The 24,816-nt window shown below is 39.4% G+C and overlaps 2 protein-coding genes across 3 annotated transcripts in view; one reads left to right on the top strand and one right to left on the bottom strand.

Moving 5' to 3' along the window:
• Positions 1-97: 97 nt before the first annotated feature.
• On the bottom strand, positions 98-5,691 carry si:dkey-103j14.5 (isoaspartyl peptidase/L-asparaginase). Of its 2 annotated transcripts, none has more exons than XM_046400991.1 (7): positions 5,577-5,691; positions 4,259-4,455; positions 2,353-2,495; positions 1,997-2,160; positions 1,557-1,675; positions 1,356-1,466; positions 98-667 (listed from the first exon to the last, which is right to left on the bottom strand). In XM_046400991.1, exons 2-7 carry the CDS (start codon positions 4,443-4,445, stop codon positions 459-461), a joined length of 933 nt encoding a protein of 310 aa, XP_046256947.1. In that variant the 5' UTR covers positions 4,446-4,455; positions 5,577-5,691; the 3' UTR covers positions 98-458. The 2 variants fall into 2 exon arrangements, with proteins under 2 accessions (XP_046256947.1, XP_046256948.1); XM_046400992.1 differs by having other exon boundaries at positions 4,259-4,452; positions 5,577-5,685.
• Positions 5,692-9,373: 3,682 nt separating this feature from the next.
• The window catches only part of khdrbs2 (KH domain containing, RNA binding, signal transduction associated 2), a 51,773-nt gene continuing 36,330 nt past the window's right edge, over positions 9,374-24,816 (top strand). The window contains exons 1-2 of the mRNA XM_046402113.1: positions 9,374-9,503; positions 21,815-21,942. Of these exons, the coding sequence (XP_046258069.1) occupies positions 9,413-9,503; positions 21,815-21,942 (219 nt within the window). The 5' untranslated portion in view covers positions 9,374-9,412. The remainder of the gene's footprint in view (positions 9,504-21,814; positions 21,943-24,816) is intronic.

Genomic DNA, 24,816 nt, shown 5'->3' with positions numbered 1-24,816 from the left:
TGTTTAGATCTCAGTTTGATCAGATGTGTAAGAGTTGTGTTGGAGAACAAACGGGCCAATAGTTTTGGGTTGACAAAAACAAAAACGTATACTAACACAGAGTTAAAGACACTTTAATCAAACAGATCAGATATCCTGTTTTACATATGTGACACTGAATCCAGAATTCAGGTGATAAGAAATACTCACTCAAAGTATGTACCAGCTGCTCAAATAACATAACATTAGAGACTTTATACTCTAATGTCCATCTTCTCCATATGCAGTTTTATGGTTTACTTTACATACATAAAGTATTAAGACATGAGAAAGAAGAAAACAATAATCATTTAATTTGAATAGAAACAACATTATCAAATACTCTGCAAAATGAATTAGTAGAAAACGTGAAATAGGTTTTCCCGTTTTATTACTCAATAAGGTATCACAAATAAGGTTTAAAAGCGGTGTTAAAATGGCTACTGGGGCACCTGCTCTTTAAATTTTTCCTTTGGGTTTAATCCATACCACAGAGCATCATGATCCACTGCTGCCCAAGCCATTCGCTCCGTGGTAAATGTGGCTGCCCACTGTCCCGATGGAGAAACTACAATGGAACCTCCCGCACCGCGGACACGGTCTGCCATGTACTGCAGAGACAACTGAGAAGATTCCGCCACTGATTTACCTGCACAGGGATCGGGAAAAACATGAAAACAGTCATCCATTCATCCATTCATTCATTTTCTATACCGCTTAATCGTCAGGGTCGCGGGGGAGCTGGAGCCTATCCCAGCTGACTACGGGCGAGAGGCGGGGTACACCCTGGACTGGTCACCAGTCAATCGCAGGGCCAACACACAAAGACAAACAACACACACTCTCACACTCATACCTAGGGGCAATTTAGAGTAGCCAATTAACCTAATGTTCATGTTTTTGGTATTGTGGGAGGAAGCCGGAGTACCCGGAGAAAACCCACGCAGGCACAGGGAGAACATGCAAACTCCACATAGAAGGGCCCAGACCAACAGGATTCGAACCTATGAGGCGACAGTGCTAACCACTGCACCACCGTGCCGCCATGAAAACAGTCATTCCACATTATAATGCACAATAAATAGACAAGTCCATTCTTACATACTGCTGTTGTTGCCATTTTTCAAATGAAAGCCAGAATGTTAAAACTAAATTTACATCAAAGTGGGAACTACAAGATCACACTTCATTATTTGAGACATACAGCATCTAATTTCTCTCAAATTTAATTCTGCTAGTATGTGTGAAATAGAAGCCATAATTCGATATCATATTGAATTCAGTTTTAAAAAAACTGGCTTATGTTAAAACAGAGCCTGAAAGTGTGAACTTGTTACCTTGTTCAACATGTGAAAGAATGAGTCTGGCCAATGTGACCTTAAGAATAGACTCTCCATGACCAGTACAAGAGACCGCACCACTGAAGTTGTCTGCATATCCACCAGAGCCTTAATTACAAGAGAGAACACAAAAAAAGTGTAACTTGCCTGGATAAAGTAATTTATAACACGACATTTTAACAGCAGCTGATGTCATACCGATGATTGGAGAGTCTCCCACTCTGCCCACCATTTTATTTCTGATCCCTCCAGTTGATGTCGCACATGCAACATTACCAGCACTGTCCACAGCAACTGCCCCAACAGTATCATGGACCCTACAATGACAAAATGGTGCATTCACCGTGAATTAATTTATCAGCAGATAAGATGTAGAAGCACATTTAATAACTAAAGTATAATGACCATCAAACCCACATTTTGGTCAAATATTAGTGAAAGTAACTGCAGTATCCCTATCAGCACACCTGGCATAAAACATTTTTATATGTGCTATATCTGGCATATTTTCTGCTCTGGAGACACATCAGGATATTCAGGCTGAACAGATGCTGTGTAGAGATTTATAAGGAAACATAAGTCAGAACAAAAATGGGTAAAAAAAAAAACAACAACAAAACACCACTACAGATACGTACCACTGGGAGTTGAACTCTTCCCTTACTCCAGTGACATAACTCTTGTGCTTCTCCCATTCTTTCCTCTCATACTCAGACACCAGGGCTTCAGTGGGGACTGTGGGCATGCCGATGCTCTCTGCGAACAGGTTTGCACCTCTGCTTGTCAACATCGAGTGGGCAGTCTGAGATTTTGCCATGGCAGCAAACATGTAAATTAGTGTTCAAACAGATGGCACATTTCATAACATTTTCATTGAGGGGTAATACCACTCAAATAAATACCAAATAAAAAGGATCCAAAACAGTGGCCCTATAAACATCAGTGTTACTTTTTCTTTTGAAGAGAGATAAAAACAAAGTTTTTAAGATGGCACCTTTTCCATCACCGCCCGTGCCAGGGACACAGGATTGGCGATGTTCTTCACTGAAGACACCGCACCACTGGCAAGTGTCCTTCCATCCATAATTATGGCATCCAGCTCCACTCCACCGTCAGAATTTAGAGTTGCTCCGTGCCCTGCAATTAAACCTCACAATCAGTCACTAACTTGTGCAATCGTCGAGACAAAAATTTGATGCAGGTGTTCTCAGAGCTGATAGTGTTGAGCGGCCACATAAAATGAGTACCTTCGACAAAGCTGAGACAAAGAGAGAGAGAGAGGGTGAGAAAATGACAGAGGTCTTTCATTTCCTGCTGCATCCTCACAAGTCCACAGTGTGGTGACTACCCAGTACACAGGAGCACACAACCAATGACTGATACATCCTACTTACCAATGTCCAGTTTCTACTATGGTACACAAAACAATATCAAGATTTGCATATGTGTTAATCTAAGGTCCAACAAGGTCATTTTAACGTAGCTTCACTGTACTCAAATTTAGCACTTATGTCCATGTGAAGCACGCAATTATAGTTTCTGTTCACACCGACGGAAAAGTTCAGAGGCAAGATAAGACCGTTGTGCCAACAGCTGACCTACCTGGATTCATTATGAATGCTGTCCATTCACAGTATGTCAATGGTCAACACCTGAAGTGAAAATTATTGTGGTTTGTATATGTATTTTAAGATCAAATGGTCCCTGAAATATTTAACATTTCAGCACAACCAGATAGTTACTGTGAAGGTATAACACCTGCGTCTACATCTACATCTAACTTAAAGACTATTTTACCCACAATCCAAGTGGGGAAAGATGAAAAATGATAGGTTAGAAGGTGTCCCTCCCCAGAAGCTGTTTTTTGTTGTTGTTGTTTTTCAGAGTGTGAGTTTCAGAGTTTCAAACCAAAGCAGTGAGAGAACGCTGCCAAAAATCACATGATTGCAACCTCGCAGCGTTGTGGAGGAAACTCCGAAAAGAGGAGTACAAAGTACATTCAAAATAAAATTTCATCCTCGCAAATCTCAGGTTTACACCATTTCAGCACTATTATTGCACACCTAAATGGAGTGGGAGAACAGTGACACATTTGAAACTCGTGAAAACGTGAGGGTGAAAACAGCACGGTTTGCTGTTAATGGGAGGTTTGAAACTCTGCGCAAACAAAAACCAGTGTTACACCCAGAGCTCACATAGAAAATGATGTTTGCAGAGGATTTTACCATTTCAAAACTCAAGTTTCAAGGTTTCAAAACTTTTTTCGCAAACATGCACACACGGCGGTTTTCAGATCTCATAAGATCTCTCAAGGTTTCAAAAGTTTTTTGCAAACTAATGTGGTCAACAATCCCATATTTGAAACTCTGAAAATGAATACTTAAAAACAGCAAGGGCGCAACAAGAGGTCTGAATCTCTGAAAATGTGAGGCTGAAACTCTGTAATATGCATGTTGCACTTATGAAAAATAAAAATTCAAGTACAAAATTATGCTTGCAGAGATTCAAACTTTTTTTTCAGACTTTCAAAATAATTTTCAAGGATTCAAAACTTATTTTCAGACTTGCAAAACTTTATTTCAGGTTTTAAATATTCAAACACTGACTTTCGAGGTTGCAAAACGTTTTCTTTCGGTTTCAGATTATGTCAGGATTCTAATCCCATACAATCAGCAACCCAACATCTGCTTATCACCATCAATCTCTTTCCAGAGTATAGATGAGTGTTGGCATCACCACCAGCAGATGGAGACAGCACGCCACGGACAAAGGCTCATCAGTGATTGGCTCATGTGCAGACAGATGGGAATAGTTGTAGGCTTTGTGGTTTTGTTAGACTTTGTGCGTGTGTGTGTGTGTGAGTTAACACATAATGATAAGAATGAATCTGTAGCGTGTACCTGCATTAAACACACTGTTATCTTCCAAAGTCCTCACAGCTGCCTCAACAGCATCCAGAGCACTTCCTCCTGTTTTCAGCACTGAAAACCCTTCACGTGCTGCGACCTTTACGCCGTCCATCGAGGCCTGGGCCAGTTCATCTGGTATGGCCCACGCCCCACCGTGCACCACCACGACCGCTGACATCTTTAAGCTGCTGCAAGTAACGGACAAGAGCAGTTTAAGGGGTCTCACAGAAGTTAAAGCTGAGAAGATACTGGTTTAGTCATAGCTACACAGTCTTGTCCATGCAGTTTTCAAAGACATACAAATCCATTCCATAAACACTTTATTTGTAGATTGAGATTGAGAGATTGAGAGCAAATTTAAGATTCAAGAAGACTTAACAAAATATAGAACTGAAAAATAAAAATAAGAATGAATAAATAAAACAACAATGGTTTCAACAAAATTGTACCTTTTCTAAATCTGTAGGAAGATACTTGGACTTTTACCCTGTTTTCACGTTTGCATTAAGTTTAACTGTTTTTTGGATTTCAGATGTAATTCAGGTGGAAATCTTGAAAACAGCCGCGCACCTCAAGGTCAAGTTCATGTGAAAAGTCGAGAACAGCTGCTAAATGGACCTTTGAACTCTACTTATTGTTCACTGGTAGATATTCAACTGTTTTCTCAGCAAATCAACCACACTAACACTGCAGCCATGTTTTTTCACACCTATTTTACTTCCAGTGTCTTGCCTGTTGTATTACTTACCTTCCAGCCACATTGTGACCCTCATCATTTCTCTCTTATTCTTTTAATCGACTTATTGTGATCACAGCGATTATTACTGTGTTTTTTATTCCATCTGAAGGCATGTTGCGTCTTATCAAACCTTTGCTGTTAATAATTCACCTGTCCAGATATATTGCATGTGCTTCACTTTGATGTGTTATTCTGGTGTGCATCGCCTAGCGCAATATGACATGGACATATTTATTCAAGTGAGTATGTCTGTCCCTGAGACGGGACATTTTATAGCTGGAGGAGTTTGATTCATCAGCTCCGATTACATGCATCAACCATTAAACTACAAGAAATCGTTTTTATCAGCAACTTCCGCTGATCGTTTGTCATTTAAATGTCTTCACCAGCGTTTCTTTTATTACTAATGCAGCTGATCCGTACATGTTTTGAAATGCTGATCTGACTCCAGAGTGCAGGACACGTGTGGACACTCTCCTCGGACAGGTTGCTCTCAACAGTTTCCTGCCATTGATTTCCTGCAGCTGTTTGAATCAATAAGTAATAATCAAACATCTGGATCTCCTTTACCTTCACTGATCTTCACACTTCGTCCCGGGTCAAGCACATTTCCTTACACTCTCCACATCCAAACAAGCGCCTGTACACTAACGTCATGCGTAATATAATTCATGACAGGACATCCGATGGGACCTTTCAAAATAAAATCCACGTCGACCAACTCCATAAATTTTGAGCAATAAAGAATAACCCTCAGGGGACAAAGGATCAATGTAGCGAGGAATCGACTTTCTGTTTTCATGTAAGTAAGTAAAATGAGTAAATAAGTCTTTATTTATATCGCACTTTTTAAAACACAGTTACAAAGAGCCTCACATGAAGAAAACACAATAAAAACAAAGAACAAGTAAAAGAAAACACATAGAAGAGCAATAAACAATACAATAAAATAACATACAAACAATGAGCAAAATAATATTTTATCTTTACGGTTGAGTTTTATTAAACAAAGCAGACGAAGGCAAAATAGACATTGATCAGACCAGCGAAAATTTGTGTTCGGTTTTATTTTGAAATACGTTTGACTCGACTTGAAGAAGGTGGGGCTAACAGGGTGCAAAAGAGGACAGAGTTTACTACGTGACCAAGCGATTATATCAGGCGTAGGGACAGGATTTTAGCACTGCTTACATAGTAACCACCACCTTTAATTTAATAAATAAATAAGTAAACTTCTAAACAGGGGTGAAGTGCACTCAAGCAGCGGCAAAAAATAGAGCAACAGTGAAATGCGGCATCCAATAATCCAAGTAAATAAAGTGCATCAGTGTAGGATAAACCCTCACTAAATGCAGCAAAAATTGCGAATTGTTAGGCTATTTAAATATATGTATATAAATGGAAGAATGTAAATCATGAATGTAAAAGTGAAATAGTCAATGTTGCATTTCGACCACTAGAGAGCAGTAAGAATCCATCAAACCCAAGTTGAAACACTTAAAATTGTTGAAGTATTGATATAGAGAGTCTAAGTTAAAACAGTCACTCACAATTGTCTTTATCTAAGCAATCAGTGTACGAGCTGTTCTCCCCTCTCCGTTTGTGTTTATCTGCTTTTATTTCATTCTTTCTGCTTTAGTCTAAATCTACAACCACCCTACAGGATTGGAAGATTAAAACACACTAACCGCCATAGTCATCAGGCCATCATTAGTAGCCACCGTAACAGCGTTGTTGTCAGGAATCATTTCACTCAATGGAATTAAATCTGAGAAGGTTCAGCAAGCGTGAAATGCAAAGACAGCATTCTGGCTGACATGGGCCTGTATTAACTTGTTTTACACTGTCAAACAGAAAAATAAGGTTGTGCCTCATTTCAGAGAGAGGTTAATTATTATTATTATTATTATTATTTATTTATTTATTTATTTTTTTAAAAAAAAGAAAGAAATAGTGAGGATATACAAGTGTGAAAACATGATCAATATGCCAATATCAATTAGCATGTTATCAAATAAGACACATTATTGTGGTGGTAAGTATTCATACAGATGTGGCGAGAAAAACAGCTGGTTAATAAATCAGTTCATGTTTCAGACACTCTGAAACATGATACAATCTCTTAGTCTCCTAAACCCTCATACCCACAACAAATTATAGTTCTGTCATTTTTATTGAGCCCTTAATGTGTAATTTTATACTTCTAAAAGAACAATATTAAATTTTCTAATTTCAGCAATAAATCTTTCAGTCGAATTGGTGCATAGACTCATAAATGAACTTTCATTCAGCCAACACCAGCGTCTGTAGTCTCTCACAGCCTTTATGATTCTGATCAGTGCAGTCAGAATCAGCTCCAAAGGTCAAGCAGAGCCAGAATTGGTCTTTCACCAGCCTCTTCCACTCAAAACTAATCTGTGAGTAAGTAAAGCAGCCTGCCCTGCATGCTGGGCTGCAGACAACTTTAAGATTCTAGTCATCACAAAGCACGGGGACAAGAGAAGCATTTCGTATGAGAAGCAAAGATCCATGCTTACACTGCTGAGACCAGTGACATCAGAGCATAAGAACGTGCAGAAGCACTCACATGACATTAAAACTTCTTCCATGTATTGTCGTATATTTCACTTCACATGTAGCTGACTTGACCTACTTGACCCCCAAAGAGGAGCTGAATATCTTACATTATTTTGACTCTTATTCTCTAACTATTCTCTAACAGCTCTTTTACTAACTAACAGGCAATAAGGTAGGCTGCCAAATATCTTATTGCATCAATGGACTTACAGTCTTTTCCAAAAAATTAAGCAAATCTGCAACATTTGAAAGAAAATATTGCTATAACCCCCAACTTGCTCCCTTGATAGTTGCAGCCCACTGCTCCTGTGTGTTTCACTGCATGTTGGATGTGTGTGTGTTTCAGTCAGTGATGGGTTAAATGTAGTTTCCCAGTTTGGGATTAATAAAGTAAATTAAAAAATTGACAGCTATTATGATTACTGCCGTCCATTCCCAAAAGCCATACAGTTCAATTCAGAGCTTTTCAGTAAGATATCCTTCAGTGATCTACTCCATAATAATACAATTGAATTTCTTCCTGAATTGTTTAACACAGATGCTGAACTGGATCAGGTCTTAACCAGCGAGGCTGCAAAATGTTCCTTAAAAACCTCAAAGTTAGCGGTAGGGCTGAGCTATCTGGACAACAACTAGGCAGCTCAGTTAACAAAGTGATGTGTGTTTTTCTTTTTTATTCTCGTGGCACACTTTCATTTAGGAATCAGGTGCTGAAAACAAGCGCTCCAGAGGTGACATTTCTCCACATAAACAACCCCGTCCCGAGGAAAACCTCAGACGGTATTCAGCACCTCGGACAGCGACACAGACAGCTGAAGTGTGTTGGCAGCAGCCACACAACACACAGGACTCCTGCTACTCCAGTGAACTCTGGAAACACTAATAGAAACCCACAGGCCACCGTACATTACAGTTTGCCTCGGCTGAATCGAGAAACTAATTGGATAAGAAATGTTTTTGTGGGAGATAAGGCGCTATCTCTTACATAGTATGACATTACTGATTTAGCTATAATTAAACTTTATCACATCAAAGTTAGCGATAATTCCAGTTCTGCTGTTAGTCTTTAAAATCCCCTGATTAAAAATGAAGTAGCCTATGTCTTTATAATCCATATGGATTAAAGTGTAGTAGGTACTGCATAACTGTAGGCTATTTCTGTTTTACCATTTGCAGCCACACAACATCGTTATCGCTACTGCGCACTATTTTCAAATGTATTTCAGAATTTTCTATACTTCTTTTTCACAGGGGGGCTGTTTGCAACGTAAGCTGCATTAAACTAAACCAACCATATCATTTTGGAATGAGATTATTGCAGCTCACGACCACGCGTCACCTCAACTTTTTTCTTTTTTTTTTCTTTTCTTTTTTCCTTAATTCATTCCCTCTGAGCACATCGGCCAATTGGTATGCGCTCAGCGGCGACCGTCTTTGTTTTCCAGCAGCGCCAGTCCCAGAATATGGCCAATAATGTTGCTGAGGGGCGGGGAGCAGCGCGGTCTGCAGACCCAGCGAATCTGAGAGCCTGGCGGAGTGCCGAGGAGAGGCAGCAGGCAGCGGTGGCAGAGATGGGCTCACACCTCTGAATCACAAGTCAATCTCCAGCACCTCGGACACCTGGGACGACTAGTTGTTTTTTTCCTTTTATTTTCTTTTCTTTTTTGGAGGGTTTTTTTTTTGCTTGTGGTGTTAATAAAGGCATATATACATATATATTTTTTTTTTTGGAAAAAAAAGGAGCGGGAAGGTTTTACAGTTGCATTCCGACGCTCAGCACTCCTGTCGTCTCACCTGCACGGCCGGTGAAGAGGTCTGCTGTGATAATAATGCATCCAGATAAACACTTAACTGAGCTGGTGGCCGAGAAAAACAGCTTGGACCCCTCCTTTGTGCATGCGGTGCGCCTGCTTGCAGAAGGTAAGTCAGGTATTGTGTTAAGTGTAATCTACTCTGGGCTTTGGGCACTTGTTTGTCAGTGGTATTCACCATGTTCCTCCAATTCAAAGCGCCAATGCATTGAATTTAGGGTAAGTTCACTGACCTAATGTGAGCTCATTTGGACACCCTGCCATTGACTCTTCACACTTGTTTGTTGGCAGCGAATTCACAGTGTTGTGTATTTGATGGAGAAAGCTGCCCTTTGGCTCTGGTGGAGAACTTTTCTGAGGTTTTGCACCTTGGAGTGAAGAAATTCAGTTAGTCCAGAAAGTAAAGAGAGTGTGTAAAGTCAGAGAGTCATCATCTCTTATTCTAACTCACTGCCCCCCAAGGTGAAGTAACTGGCACGCAACACCTGGAAAACAAGCAGAAAATGCACATAGAGCTGCTCTCCAGGATGAAATAGGTTAAGGGACTAATTGCTTTAATTGTATTGATTAACTGTGTTTAAACTGTGAGGTTAATCCTCAGATATGCACAGCCTACTGCCAGCTGCTGTCTATTCAGCACAGAGAAGGTCAGATTTTTTTTTTTGTAATTTCTTATAAAATTAGTACACCACTCTGATGTATTTACCAGAGCAACACAAGCTGCGTGTTATCACAAAAGGATTTGCTTCCATCTTCATTTTTAAATTTTTTTTTAAATTATTTTTTTTAATGAAGCAGACTGACCAAATATCATCAGTCTGATATTTTAATGCACCCGAGACATAAAGTTTGGGCTGAAATGCAGGAGTTGGTTAATTTTTAACCAGAGTCGCAGATTAGAATATAACAACTGGTTAGATACAGTATTTAGGTTGATTCAATTTAGTATGAGAATATCAACTTCACCCATCACTACTTACAGTAACAAATGACTGTCATCAAGGTCACAAAGGGGACTTAATGCCACTCAGACAGATGTTCTACAGCCTCTCCTCTGACTTAACGTTACAGTATGTCAAACAGGGCAGTACAATCAGGCTCAGCTGGCAGCATATAAAGTACTTCTTCATATTGCAGGAGGTAGCCTTGGTCTCATTCACATGCTGAGAATGTGTCACCTTTGATAGGAAACTTATCACACCAAAAGCAAACACCCGAGCTAAGCTCAGCTCATCCAGTCTACAGATGTAACTTTTTAATCGAGTGCACCTCCAGACTACGTGTACCCTTTTGCCATCGACTTAACTGAACCTGGTAAGTGGAAGTGTAGCCCTTCAAATGGCGCCAGTAGTGGTTTAAGTGATGTGAATGGATGAATGATTATACTTTTATTCTAGTTTCACAGGCCCAGAGGTGCTCTGCCCACATGGTTTTACTGGGCATTACTTATATTACATACAGAGACGAGCGAAAACAAACAGAATATCGAACAGAGCACTTAGTATACTGTGTGCTCCTATGAAGATAAAAAATGACCAAATTAAATGTAGTCTGCTTTCATATGTTGACTGCAAACGTTCAACGCAATCTCAGTTCAGTGCAAATATTAAATATTTGAAATATTTGCTGTCATCTGCAATATTATTATTATTACATACTGTATAGTCTATTTACAACATCTGACCCCACGGATTTAAGTAACATAAAATGCCACAGTCTTTCTTGAACATCCACTGCTTTATCTGTCAGGGTCACGGGGGAGCTGGAGCCCAGCTGACTGAGGCGGGGTATATCCTGGACTGGTCGCCAGTCAATCGCAGGGCCAACATACAAAGGCAGTCAAAGTAGAGTAGCCAATTAAACCAGTGTGCATGTTTTTGGGACTGTGGGAGGAAGCTGGAGTACCCGGAGAAAACCCACGCAGGCACAGGGAGAACATGCAAACTCCACACAGAAGGGCCCACACCGGGATTCTGACCTGGAACCCTCTTGCTGTGAAGCGACAGTGCTAACTCTTTCTTGAACATTCATTTTCCAATCGTTTTTGATATGTTTGTTGAAAGCGGTGAAGTCAAACTGTGCGTGATTAATATGCTCAGATTGGACAGGGTGTTTGTGCTCTGGTGCCTCGGCCCCTTGAGCTCTCTTGTTGAAATGTGTTGATGAGACACCTGACAGTCCTGCTCTTGTCGCGAGCTGTGATGCAGATGGGATCATCTGTCACCCAGTGCACTTTGCCAAATTTACTCAAGGCTGACTCACACGGCCAGGATACAAAAAAAAAAAAAAAATCTTGTCTTTCTCATGTATGCTCCAGTGAACAGAAACGAACATGTTTAAATGGTGTCTTGTTCAGTTAAAGACCTTTGTGTTTATTTATATCTCTGTGTCATTCAGTTAATTTAGGCTGCGAGAATTAAATACATGCACTTGCACCTCATTTGCATTCTGCATAATATACCATACAGTGCAGTACAGTTGACTACAATACAATATAAAACTGTACACAGAAATACAATGCAGTTGAATAGATAATAACACATTGCAACAGAATAGCAAGTATTTTTCTTTAAGGTCAAGTTCATAGCAGACAATAGCTTGTGTCACAAACAATAGCAGAAAGTGTCAGTTCAGATGGAAATTCTGAAAATGTTGAACATAGTCAGCCATGCAAAGCCTGTGAAGTAATGTTCATAATTTTAACCACTTTCACACAGTTGTTATCATTTTTGTCAGTCTGTAATACTCATGGGTAATGCAGAATCATGCATATCAGTGGACAGCAGGATAAACTGTGTTTACAGATTTATAGATTCACAGCTATTTGTCACTGAATAGAAAAAGCATGTAATCCTGCATTATTCGCATGGGGCACAATAAACAGCATAACATGGATTTACCATGGTCGCAGTTAACAGCTCTGTATTTATGAAGTGAATTACTTATGTGTTTAAATTACGTTGCGTCTGAAGTCATTTGTCTCTCACAGAGCAGATTTAAGGCTGTTTGGGACAAAGCTCTTCCAGGGGGCGGGTGGAGATAGATCTCTTTCAGAGCACAGTGTGAGCTTCTTGTTTTCTTTGATAGTTAAATTAATAATACAACAGCGGAGATTAACTTCATATAGCCCACGATAAATACAGCATGTATTGAACTTTATATACTAGATGTCAACCACCCCTCCTACTTTCTGACTGTAACCTAATGACTGCTCTGATTCACAGATAAAACTCAATTCCTTCATGTGTTGCTTTTTATTTTGCCTTTGACTAAAGAAGAGAAGAGTTGTTTTAAAAGTGGGTCGAACTTAGAGTCAAGAAAAGGGAGCCTTTAATGGATCCCTGCGGTTTTCTTAGCTTACATGCCACGTATCCCCGTCTTGCTCTGGAATCCAGTGAGATTCTTATGAAGAGAAAAGTATGAAGGGAGGCACAAGTGACACATTTGATGGACAAGGAGAAGAACATTGGTTACTGAAAAAAACTAATGCTAGCGTACGCTGTGTTTCCATTTTTGTGGCAAAGGGGACACTTATCCACTTTCTTTTATAGTCACAGGATTTAGCTTACACTGTCACTAAGCATTGTGACAAGGTATAGAACATATCACATGCCCTGTGTGCTGTGCTGCTAGGCACAATGACAATGCAAACAAATCTGTATGAGATCTGACTGATGTAGGCTTCAAGACATGAGTATAGACAGAGATGAAGACATAACAGAGGAGAGCAAAAACATGAAAATCCAGACATCTGTTAAGTTTACTACAGCGTTTTCACTCACAGAATGTGCTGATTTTAATGTCCATTAAGTGAGATACTTGGTTCTCAGCTTAAACCTGTGCTGAGTCTTCTTTTGATGTGAAACACCACGTTGTCTGAGCTCAAAATGCCACCTTAATCCACATCGTATATATCTTTTGTACTCATCCTTTTCTCCTTGCATTTAGTCATTTGTCTGCTTGAGCAGTTTTCACTTAAGCATGGAGCTGCACGTTCTTGTGGTTCTTGTGCTTTCACACAGGAGGAAATATTCAAAGAAGCAGATGAACTAACCAGCAGTTAATTACAGTATCGGTCAATTTCTGCTTGCCTGTAAATTCTATGGCACAAAGTGCAGCCTGATGAAAATGCTCAATCAAGGGTGTAACTAAAACAAGCTCTGTCCACATTTTGGGCACTGAACTTTAATTAAAACTAATCATACAAAACACGAACCTGTGCAATGCACCACAGTTGTTTCAGCTTTAGTTACATTCAGCTGATAACGAAGAGTAAAGATGGTAATCTTAAAAGAGTGACTCTTAAGGAGATATAAATCCACACTCTGAATCTATCAGACCTTAGTCATCACTTCTTGCATGGGGCTGAATACAATCAGTGCATAAATACATACAGCAATTATCAAAAACATTTAAGTTGACTTAAATTAAAAAATCTTGTTTTACAAATTGATTTGGATGATTCTTCACCACAGAGTTGAGTTGAGAAGAAATGATTTTCATTTCATCTAATCCTCCCTCCCTGCCTCTCTCTCTCTCTCTCTCTCTCTCTCTCTCTCTCTCTCTCTCTCGCTCTCTCTTGCTAATAAATTGCTGCTCACATTTTCAGTGTATCCATTATAACTCAGTATCCAGCAGTGACCCCCACTCATGGCGACAGATAAACACCACCCCATGTGGTATGACCTATCAAAAGGACACAAACATTACATCTCTGGAAAGTGAGACATTGCATTACATTTTCAGCATTTAGCCGACACTCTTATCAAGAGCGACTTACAATGAGAGCACGGGTCGAATAAGATTAAATTCCAAGGTCGTGAACGTTTCAGGCAATAGAAATGAGTGGATGAGCTGCAGCACTCAGACAGTAAGTGTTAGATGTTAGATTATGTTACTTTGCCTCTTTAATGCTAAACATATAAGAGAAAGTTAAGACATAAAGACAAAAAGAGGATGACAAAAAATTGACTTTTTAGTTAAAAAAATCAGAGGTCAATAGGAGTAAAGGTGGCATCAAAAGTTTAGAACAGAAACAGAAGCACTGCGTTCATGATATTTATGATACAAGTCATACTGCAGTTACATTGGAATGTGTTTGCTAACTCACTTTCAATTCACATGCGAGTGACAGATTTGAAACCACTACATGCTGACAGAGGATAATGTGCTGTTTCATCCAACATAACAGTAATTACATCTATACAGAAGTGCTACAGGCAGCAGGACTCCAAGTGAACACAATTAGGACTGAGCTGAAAGAGATGTACACGCCGAACAATCATCTGAATGAGTGAATCAATCAATCAGATGGTGACTCAATGGAGATATACAGTATCTCACTTATGGGGTTCTGCTTTATCCAAGTTGGCACCTGGAATGAAGTTAAAGCAGGGACCACAAATGTTTGATGCTGTCTTTATTTTGGAATATTTTAAAATATATTCAAAAAGGGAGGAAAAAAATCAACAGCATAAAGTGTTAAGCAGTACAGAATTTGTCCCTTTGTCCCCTTATCCACCCCTGCCTATGTCCATGTCTTCTTTATCAAACCCCTCCTCCCAACCCTGTATGGTAAACAAACTAAAATGCAGGACAAAATGTATAACAAATAAAAAAACCCTTTGGTTTATTTAATAACAAAAAGCATTAGTAGCTGTGGTCCTGTATAATGCCTGCACAGCAAAAATTCTCAGATTTTTGCAGTGTTAAGCAAAAGAGTTAAAACATAGAGTTAAAATAACGCTGTTAAAAGTTTGATTTAACTCAGCTGTGTAAGAGAGTTGGTGTCATTGGGTGGTGCTTGGTACTCAACTCCCACGGAGTTATGAAACCACGCCTCCCCTAACACATCCTCATGGATTTCTATCTCTACACATCTCTCTTCATTTTCACTCTGGATAGAGTTATTTTAACACTGGATCTGAGTAAGTAAACACCAGCATAGTGGTAGAACTGACTCTCTCACAGTTAATTTAACGCTATAAAATTTGTTGTGTGTGGGTCAAAAAGTGTAGGTGAAAACATATGACAACATGTTACAAGCACAGTGCAATACAACTACAAGTCATATCCACATTGGTAGAGATATGAAAATATGTGTATAACAGCCATAATTCCGCATATGTACCACACTGTATTCATACAATGTACAATGTCATGTGACCAGGTATAATAAAGCATATCTATTTAATTACATGTGTATTTGTACATGTAGGTAAACTGTGTAAGAACATCACACACATTACAAAAAAATAAAAAGGACCCAATTCTAAACCTGAAATATTACATGTAGTTAAGAGGAACTGCTATATAATAATGTGCTTTGTTATCTGTCAGCTTATGAACCATGTTGTCTGCCAAAACTGAAGTTGGAGAATCATTTCATCCTGTCTGGCTAATAAGTCGTTGTAATAATTACTGAAACGCTGTGATTAAAATGTGTATAATTTAACTGCGTTTTAACATGTAATTTACTTAAATAGTGATTACTTTTCCACTTCACTTTCCATTACACTTTCAGCGGAGAATTTGGAGATGGTATCATAATTAGATTGAAGATTTAATACTTTTATCACCATGTCAACAATGAAACGCAATTTGCCTCAGTGCTGCTCAGTTTCAAACATAGCCAGCATGTGGCCAAACAGTGGTGCATATTTCCAACCCTCTTGCACATATTCATCAGTCCAGAGTGGGAAAAGGCCAATAGTAATTGCGCGTCCATTCCATGGCAGGTCCACTCTGCTAAACACAGTGTTACTACTTCTTTCTCTGTTTGATGTCAACAAGCAATCAGTTCTTACAGTGTAATTAGACTGATTCATTTTTGCTGCCTTTGTGATGTCCTCATTGTAGATAAACAATCCAATAGGTGAATGCAATCAGGGAATAATTAAGCTGTCTAGGGGCTAATAACAGCTATGAACAAAGTCTTTCTTCTGTATTTTGGTGTACAGTGCAATCAAGCATATGAGGTAACTCAATCCAGGACCAGGTTGTTCACCATATTTCGGATCAGTATTTCAAAATAAGCCATATATATATAGTTACTCTCCACACTCACAGTAATTGACTATTTAACAGGTTTTTAGGTATTTTAATGAAAGCTTAAAAGAAACAACTTTAAGTGCTATTCCGCTGCACCTCGCCAAAAACAGGCCAAAATATTTTGTTATCTGCAGTTTTTCTTCACTGCTCACCCATCAGTTTGCAGGTTATTCAAGGTTTCCAGTCTTTCAGCCAGCTTTGCAAAATAAAAGGTGAGCAGAGTGAAAAAATGGAGAAGAATGCTTACTGTGTGCATTATTTGTCTACACATGTCAAGGTTCCTGGACAGCCTGAGTTTGCGCTGCTGGCTGTGACGAGGTTCGTCTTTACGCTCTGCTTTATCTCATCAGATCCCTCTGTTGCATGACAGTGCAACGGTGTGGAGATTAATCAAACCTCTGTCTGAAGAAACGAATTTTGATAAGATTCATTGAACTGTTTGTCTTTCTGTATTTTAGTGTGCGTTGGTTTTCTCTGGATCCATGTTCCTCCGTTGACCCATCACAAATAAAACAGCATCAGCCCCCCCCCCCCCGAGCAGTGCAGTAAGAGACAATCTGATCTCACCAGCATCATTTCAGAGTTGAGAGCATACACATTTTAGAAACGCCTTCTATTCAGCAGCAGAACAAACTGCATGCTTTAGCAGTGTGGACTGTAAGGCAAACAACAACTGAAATCCAATAAAGCTACGATGTGAGGACAAACAGCCGAGCAGTAAACATATTATCTCCAACAAATGATGCAGCTCCTATTCCCCTGTCTTTTTATTGAACTGCATACATGCTACTTTATACTTGTTGTAGCTCAGACATTTAGGCCTATTTGTGATATTTTTATTTCTTTTCAGCAAAGTACACTAGAGCTTCTAGGTCATTTAGACTGAACAAATTGAAAGACTTTACATTGTCAGCGTGACACAGTCCATCACAATAAGTGCATTTGTTGCAGATCTCAGTGGTAAACTTATTTATTTATTTATTGTTCACTAAGAATATCCAGTCAAATATCATTGTTCTACAGTGTATAGATGGTTTACTGAGGACGACTAGCTGAAAGCCCTTTCTTTTAGCAATAATTTGCTGTGACTATGAATCCAGTTTTGTTTGTGTATTTATTGATATTTTAAAGGTGTCCTCCAGGATAAATAAACTCCAAACTGTTTGTCAGTCAGTGTTGATGCTCTGTGTTGCTGCAGACTGACCAAAAGCAGACGTATTCAACCTTAAGCCATGGCAGCCTGACGGAGAATATTTTCTCTTTTTCAGCTTAACCTTGTCATACAGCACAGTCACCTAAAGTCATACAGTTGCACACATTTATCTGGTAGCTGCCCAGTTAAACTTTTTTTTTCCCATTCTTGGCTGCTGAGCAGCTCTACTGAAGCAGTCTGGGCAGCCCAACAGAGGGGATCAAGAGCACCAGTATAGCTGCTGAGAGTGTTTTACTCATTCAGTCTCCCCAATGAGATTTTTTTTCATCCTGTGTGAGGACTGAAAGCAGTGACCTTCAAAGCACATTCTAGCTTCTCTGATCTTTAGGCTCCCGTTGCTCTCACTTATTTCACAAGGATGATACTAGAGTGAACGTTTGTCCACACATATATATATAGTAACATTGTAATATTGTATATTGTGCATTTTTCCATGTCTCATGTTCTCTCAACACACATTCTTCTTCTAAGGTCACTGGCAGGCTGCAGACCAGAACATAGGTGTTATAGGTGTTTCCCATTATGCACTGTTCCAGAGTATAATCATCTTGTGATGTGGAAAAAACATCGTCACTAACACTGTGCGCCATTTGAAAGTGAAAATACTCACACTGAAGACAAACCAAAGCAAATTTTCTGCCACATGCACAAGTCCAGAACTAATATTTTAGGATGTCAAAAGTTCAATGAAACATGGAAGTGAGAATTTAAAATGAGCACAAAAAGCACTTTTAAACCCAAATCAACTTGATATGATGGTATGACTGGAACAAATGCTCATGAAAATGTACTCTAGCGACTAGCCAATATGAAGTCTGCCCCAACAAGTTGCCAAAATTAAAATTATACAACAATGTGTTTGCCAATGCCCTCTAGAACAACAGAAGCATTTTCTGATCTGATTTTATTTTATGGTGTGACAGTGGGAAAGTCAAACGCATAAAATGTAGAATATTTTGGTTACTGTTTGGAAACACACAATTTGCCACCCCTCTGTGAGCTACACACTGAATGAAAAGAGAGAGTGGTGGTTAGAGCAAACAGAGCAGCAAGTCAGAGAACAAAACTGTTTTTATTTCTAACTGTTTTACAGTGGTTGCATTCCAAAACATGAATAAACAACCCAACACTCAAAGCTCTGCACAACCATCTGGATTCTATGTGAATACAGCCAAAGTGCAGGCTTCATCCTGTCTCCCTGCTCCTGCCTGTCTCTGGGCAGCTCATACAGACAGACCTGCAGCTCTTTATGACAAACTGAGAGAGAAGAAGAAAGAGACCATGGAGAAATGGAGTCAGTTGTAACCTGGCTGCTATGTTCTTCTAGAGTCCCATCCTTTTGCTGTTATTGGCTGGGGGCTAGAAACAAAATAAGGAAAAATGGCAGTTGTCTGTGTTAAGATACAATGTTTTGTTGACCCATACATCCTCCAAAAATCTCCTCTGTTTGTTGACTTTGTGTCTGTATGTGATAACAAAACACTACTCCTGCCATTGCTCATTATTCCTGCAGGGATAATGTCATCGTATTAACATGTTCTTATTGACAGTGCTAACTCTTAGCTAACTGGAACTAAACACCATGTACAGCAGAGGCTGGAGTGTCTTTCTTTTCAGGTATTTGATCAGAAAACAAAGCATTTCAGCAAAGTATATTTTGAAAGTGAATTAACTTGATCAAGGCAATAAAGAAAAGGTCAAGGGATCACCCAAGTTATTAAAGTTCATCCTCAGGGAAACACTAATGTAATATTTCATGGCAGTCTATCCACTATTTCAGGCCGCACCAAAGTGGTGGATTAGCTGACTGACTAGTGTCAGGTGAGCTACATAAATGCTATTCTGAAAGGCATGTTTTGGAGGCTCCTGCCATACTGGGACACCTGTCTTGTGTGAAAGTGTCACATAAGGAGGTGTGAATCGGTGGTGTTGATGGGAATAAACGGTTGGCCTTTAAAATCTGTTGACGTGTGATTTCAGCAAGAGGCACAGTTTGCTGGGTTTTCCTGATACCTTCCCATTACAGCCTGTGAAACATACGAAACTGTGAAAACGTAAAAACAAGCTTGTGTATGTTTTTCACATAAACCTGAAAGATTTGATCAAATTATAACGCCTGATTTCAGTGACCAGAGAAAGATGTCGTGAAAAGAAACGAACAAAGTCTGTCTTCATTATCTGTTATTTAAGGCTCTTCCGTCTCATGTTAATGCACACTAAACCGAAAAGGCATTTTTTGAACCTTCCTTTCTCCCATTTTGTTATCCTCTAATTTTTAGACAGTTTTGTATTTTTACTAAAAGTCGTCTCTGTGAGAAACTACAAAAAAGTGGAGACAGCGTGTTCCAATTTCAACGATCTTCCTCGGACAATCAGGCGCAATCAGAAAGATTGTGTCATGCTGGAAGAAATCAGTGCATTTCAAGCTGTTAAAGCCTGATCTTTGTGATTTCACAGTCAAGAGCAATATCAACCAAAACGGAAACTGCTGTCCATAAGAAGAAACTTTAATGAGTGGATATTGGAAGTACCTGGAACAGAGACGTCATTAAGCTGGAGTTATAGACATCCAGAAGGTCACGTCAAGGAAAAGGCTCAGTCGGATCCGTCACAGGGAAAATAAACTGCAGGACAGTATAGTTTCCACACGGACTTATAAGTAGTCAAATTCGGATTTGTTTAAAATGTATTTTATCATGGACTGAGCCACTTGTGAGGACCTATTTTCCACCCTGTTTTAATGCACATTTTCAGAAAGAGAGCAATGTGTTAGTTCAAATCTAAAACAAAACATTTTAGGCATTTATTTATTCAAACTTCTGCTCCATAATGAAAGGTGCAAATTAGCCAGAGCTGTTCTTAATCTGGCGGCAAGAGGGTTCCAGCTTTGAATCCTGGAGTGCGGAGTTTGTGTATACTCCCTGTGTCTGCATGGGTTTTCTCCAGGTACTCTGGCTTCCCCCCACAGTCCCAAAACATGCACATTAGGTTAACTGGCTGTGTGTCAGCCCTGCGATTGACTGGTGACCAGTCCAGGATGTACCCCAGCTGGGCTCCAGTCCACCCACGACTCTGACGGATAAGCTGTATAGAAAATGGATGGATGTTTTCAGCCTGATGTCTACTGATGGCTGTTGACATCTCAGATTCAGGTCTAGTACACTACAGTCTAAATACCTACTTCAGTTTCTATAAAGCTGCTCAGGAGGGGTCAGTGTCTCATTCTTGCTCTTGTTCAGGAACATTTCCAGCAAGCGTGTTGCACACTGATATTTGTAATTCCACTGAGTGTTAATTAGTAACAAAGGAGGATCCACACCAGGTGAACAACAGATAACTTCATCTCCACGGCACTTAATGTACTGTGAGTGTTTCAAGTGCTATAAAATGAACCAATCAAAAAATATCACTGTTCAGGGTCTTCAGGGACTGTGCCGTTCCCGTCAAGCTAAGTCGGACTGTTAATATCCGCTTCTCATCTCTCATCTTATTGCAACAAGGCTGGGGACACATGAAAGAACTATTAGGCCAATTTGCACATGATTTGCCCGTCTTGCAAACTGTAAGGAGAGACGCTGCAGTTTGATGGAAACCAATGATCTGCAAGTATGATTTTAAGATTAGAGTTCACAGATCTAATCTTAAGCACCCCAATTGACTTTTACCCGATAATATCAACAGTTTTACATGTTTAAGCCGCCATCTGCCTAAGTCCTGTGCCGTGCGAGGATCAGAGGCTGCTGACAGCCCACAGGAGCTCAGCTTGCAGTAGAGAGAGGCACAGCGAGCTGCGTGTGACTGTTTGCCTCTGTTGTTATTTTGATTGGAATTACTGGATCATGAGATTACAGGGCCTGATGTAAAAGGACGTATCAGGAGTCAGCAGGATAATCTCATATCATTAAGTCTGCAGAGTGAGCACATTTATAGCTGAGACACAAAATAATCAGCAAAATTTTCGCTGTGTGATACAACACATAGTTAAATTTCTCCTAATTTGTCCCCAGCGTAACATGACACCATTTCATTGTCATGCTTCAGCTGGCTCCCAAACAGATTTCAAGACGTTGATTGATGTTTTTTTTTTTCCTTTTTTTCCCAGTTACACAAAAAACTAATTATCTTTTTATCTGTTCTTTATTTTGTTTTTTCTGCAGAGATTGAAAAGTATGAGGGGGATGAATTGAGAAAAGATGGTGACATGAAGAAATACCTCGATATCATCAGCAATAAAAATATCAAGCTCTCCGAAAGAGTTCTCATTCCAGTTCAGCAGTATCCAAAGGTGAGGGGCACAAGCCTAATAAAATGCTCTGCACCTATTTAGGACTGAGCAGTAATGGAAACTTGTCGTATTTTGAAATAACCAGAAGTGCAAAGCAAGAGGGAAGAGGAACATCTGAAAAATCCCGAGTGTGCGTGTGTGATATTGTTTCATTGATTTTAGTTGTGTATAGTGGATGGGCACTCTTAGTCTTGTCTCACCTGCTCCATCCTTTGCACAAATTCTTTTTGGCACTGAAAATCCCACTGAGCCTCAAACACGCTAATAGAAAGTCATCAGACAGTATCTGTTTATTTTGACGTAGTCATCAAAAAAGAAAAGTTTTAGCGCACTAAAGCGCTCAAGGGTACAGTGAGGAACAATGACCATAAATCACTGCATGACACCGTATGCGTTATTCTGAGTTATGCAATGTCAGTACTGACAAAGTTTGAAATGTAGCCTAATGAGGCTGCTCCACCAGGCAGCTAAGCACCAGCACACAGCTGAACCAAAAGGCTTTACTGCCACTGTAATCAAGAGAGCCTGCTCCTCTGACTTCAGGAGGTAAGATAAGAATAATGGCTTCAGTGTAACAACACAGATTGCAACAGAACTGATTTCCATATAGTATATACAGTATATTTGTCCTGCTCTACAAGAACAGTACATACTGCTCATTCTTTGTAACAGCAGGTAGACAAACAGGTCAGTGTCACTGCCAGATCACTTTATCTATATAGAATATATATGGCAGAATGTCCAGTTTTCTTCTATACTTTTCTGTCTTCATCACTCTTTTAAATACAATATATGTCTGTGCCCAGCTGTTATACGTAACAAGTGTCACCTTTACATTCCGGTCAAATAATGTTTCAAGACATTTTTATAGGTGAAGGTGATTAAAATTAGTAGAATCATTCGTAAAACAAATAAAATATGTCCTGCATCTGTGTGGCTTTTTTAGTTGGATTATTTTTAAACAGACCCTTCTAAAATCTTACTTCAAGATATTTGGTATTGTTTATGAGATATTTAATAATGAAAATAATCAGATGTGCTGATGCTTATAGTTCAAGATCTCATAAAACACGACTGCCGTTCTGGTGTTGTTAATTTGAATTCATTTTTCCTTTAAATGCTTTTGCTGAGGCATCTTGGGGGTGAAAACTTCTGTCCTCTGTCACGTCCGGTCATAGGTTTTGGTGTGACCTCACATTGTATACACCTTTTTGTCTACCAGTGTTCATTTGAAATGGATCACTTCTCCTCTTTATGTCGCTGCCAGAGCTCAGTAATGGAGTTATAGAGAAGAGATCCTCAACAAAACACAGTGTCCATTCTTCAGTATATGTCCTGCACTCTCTCAGTCGCTTTCCTTTCTATGTTAAGTCTTGTCACCACCATCCTCTTTCACGAACTCACGGTTATTTCATGGGCAGTCATATGTTTTACATGGAGTTTACTCATTTTGCCTGTCTCATTATAGAATGACTAGAAACAAGAGGAGAGCAGAGGAGCATTTAACTGCTCCTCGGGGACACCGACAGCATACTTTAGTCCAGTGAGCCCCTCAGGACACTCCATAGAAATCAATTTGCTGTTTCCTCCTCAGGATCAGTGTTGAGAAAGTAATTAAGCTGTGTTCAGGAACTCCTCACTCTATTAGATTGATTTCCAATCATTAAAAAATGCCAATTGAGCCAGTTTCTTGGGAGCAGAAGACTCACGGTGACTCTGAGATGTCTTTCTGTCCTTGTGTTTCTGCCTCATTAAGTGCATTTTCTATCCAAGTCTTCCATCATTTTTCATTCGGAAGCACTTCATGATTGTGAATATTGAATTTTGCCTGAACTTAGCACACAGGCTACTGTATGTAAGGTTAGGAGTAAACATTTGGGAATGGATAGACTTCCAGCAGTGTTTAGAAGATATGATTCAAATTCTTAGAGTGCTAGAGTGTTCATACACATACAGTGTTTACACACATACAGTATCTGTACTATAGGAATCAGTTCAACTACCTGAGACTTCTCTCATTAATCAAGTATACTGATTGTCTGGAAACACTAATTTTCCTCAGACACAAATTAGGACTAAAATGAAGAGATTTTAGACTGAATATACGGTTTCTGTCCTACCTGCTGGTTAATTGCATTCACCTGGTGTCCCAGGTGTGACTCAGCTCCTGATTAGATGCTTAATGAAAACCACTTGAGCTTGGAATTGAAAAAAAAGATAAATGAGAACCAATAAGACAGAAAACAGAGATAAGTTAAAAATGTGTTGTAAAACTGTAAAATGTAAAACATAAAATAATCCCAGGTAAAACACACAGGCTCAGATTCCTGGTTGTGTGTAATGAACATAATGGTGCTAGCTCAGCAAAGCAAGCAGAGCAGTGTAGTCCAGAGGGACGGAGCAGTTGTCCAACAACAGCTTCTGCGACCTATTTGCACAGTCAGCACCCCACAAGACTGCAGTGTCACTATCTTAAACATCTTGGTAACGCTGCACTTTTAGTTAATGGTAATTAGCCACATGAAGCTACTCTTTGATCAAGTGCACAAGAGGATGCGGGGGGAAAAAATAGCAGAGCAGAACTTGGGAAAATGAGGAAGGTGCAGCACACTGCATTTACATCACAAAGTTCAAAACAGATCAGTTGACAGTTTGACGCAGAAATGACAGTTTTTAACATTACTGCATGTTTGTTAGGAATTTTTAATCATACTGAGTAAAAGTCCACGTTAGCATATTTAAAACACCTGCCAAAACTTTATAAACAAATGCATGACAGATCAAATCAAATCAAAAAAGAATTACATTTCTTTTTTTGCTTGAACAGACATACACATGATGTCTGACTTTTTACTCTGACAGTATCTGGTCCCA

This window comes from Scatophagus argus, chromosome 10, assembly GCF_020382885.2.
Source record: "Scatophagus argus isolate fScaArg1 chromosome 10, fScaArg1.pri, whole genome shotgun sequence".
NCBI classification, from domain to species: domain Eukaryota; kingdom Metazoa; phylum Chordata; class Actinopteri; family Scatophagidae; genus Scatophagus; species Scatophagus argus.
The sequence above is the reverse complement of the archived record's forward strand: the minus strand, read 5'-3'. Positions and strand labels throughout refer to the sequence as shown.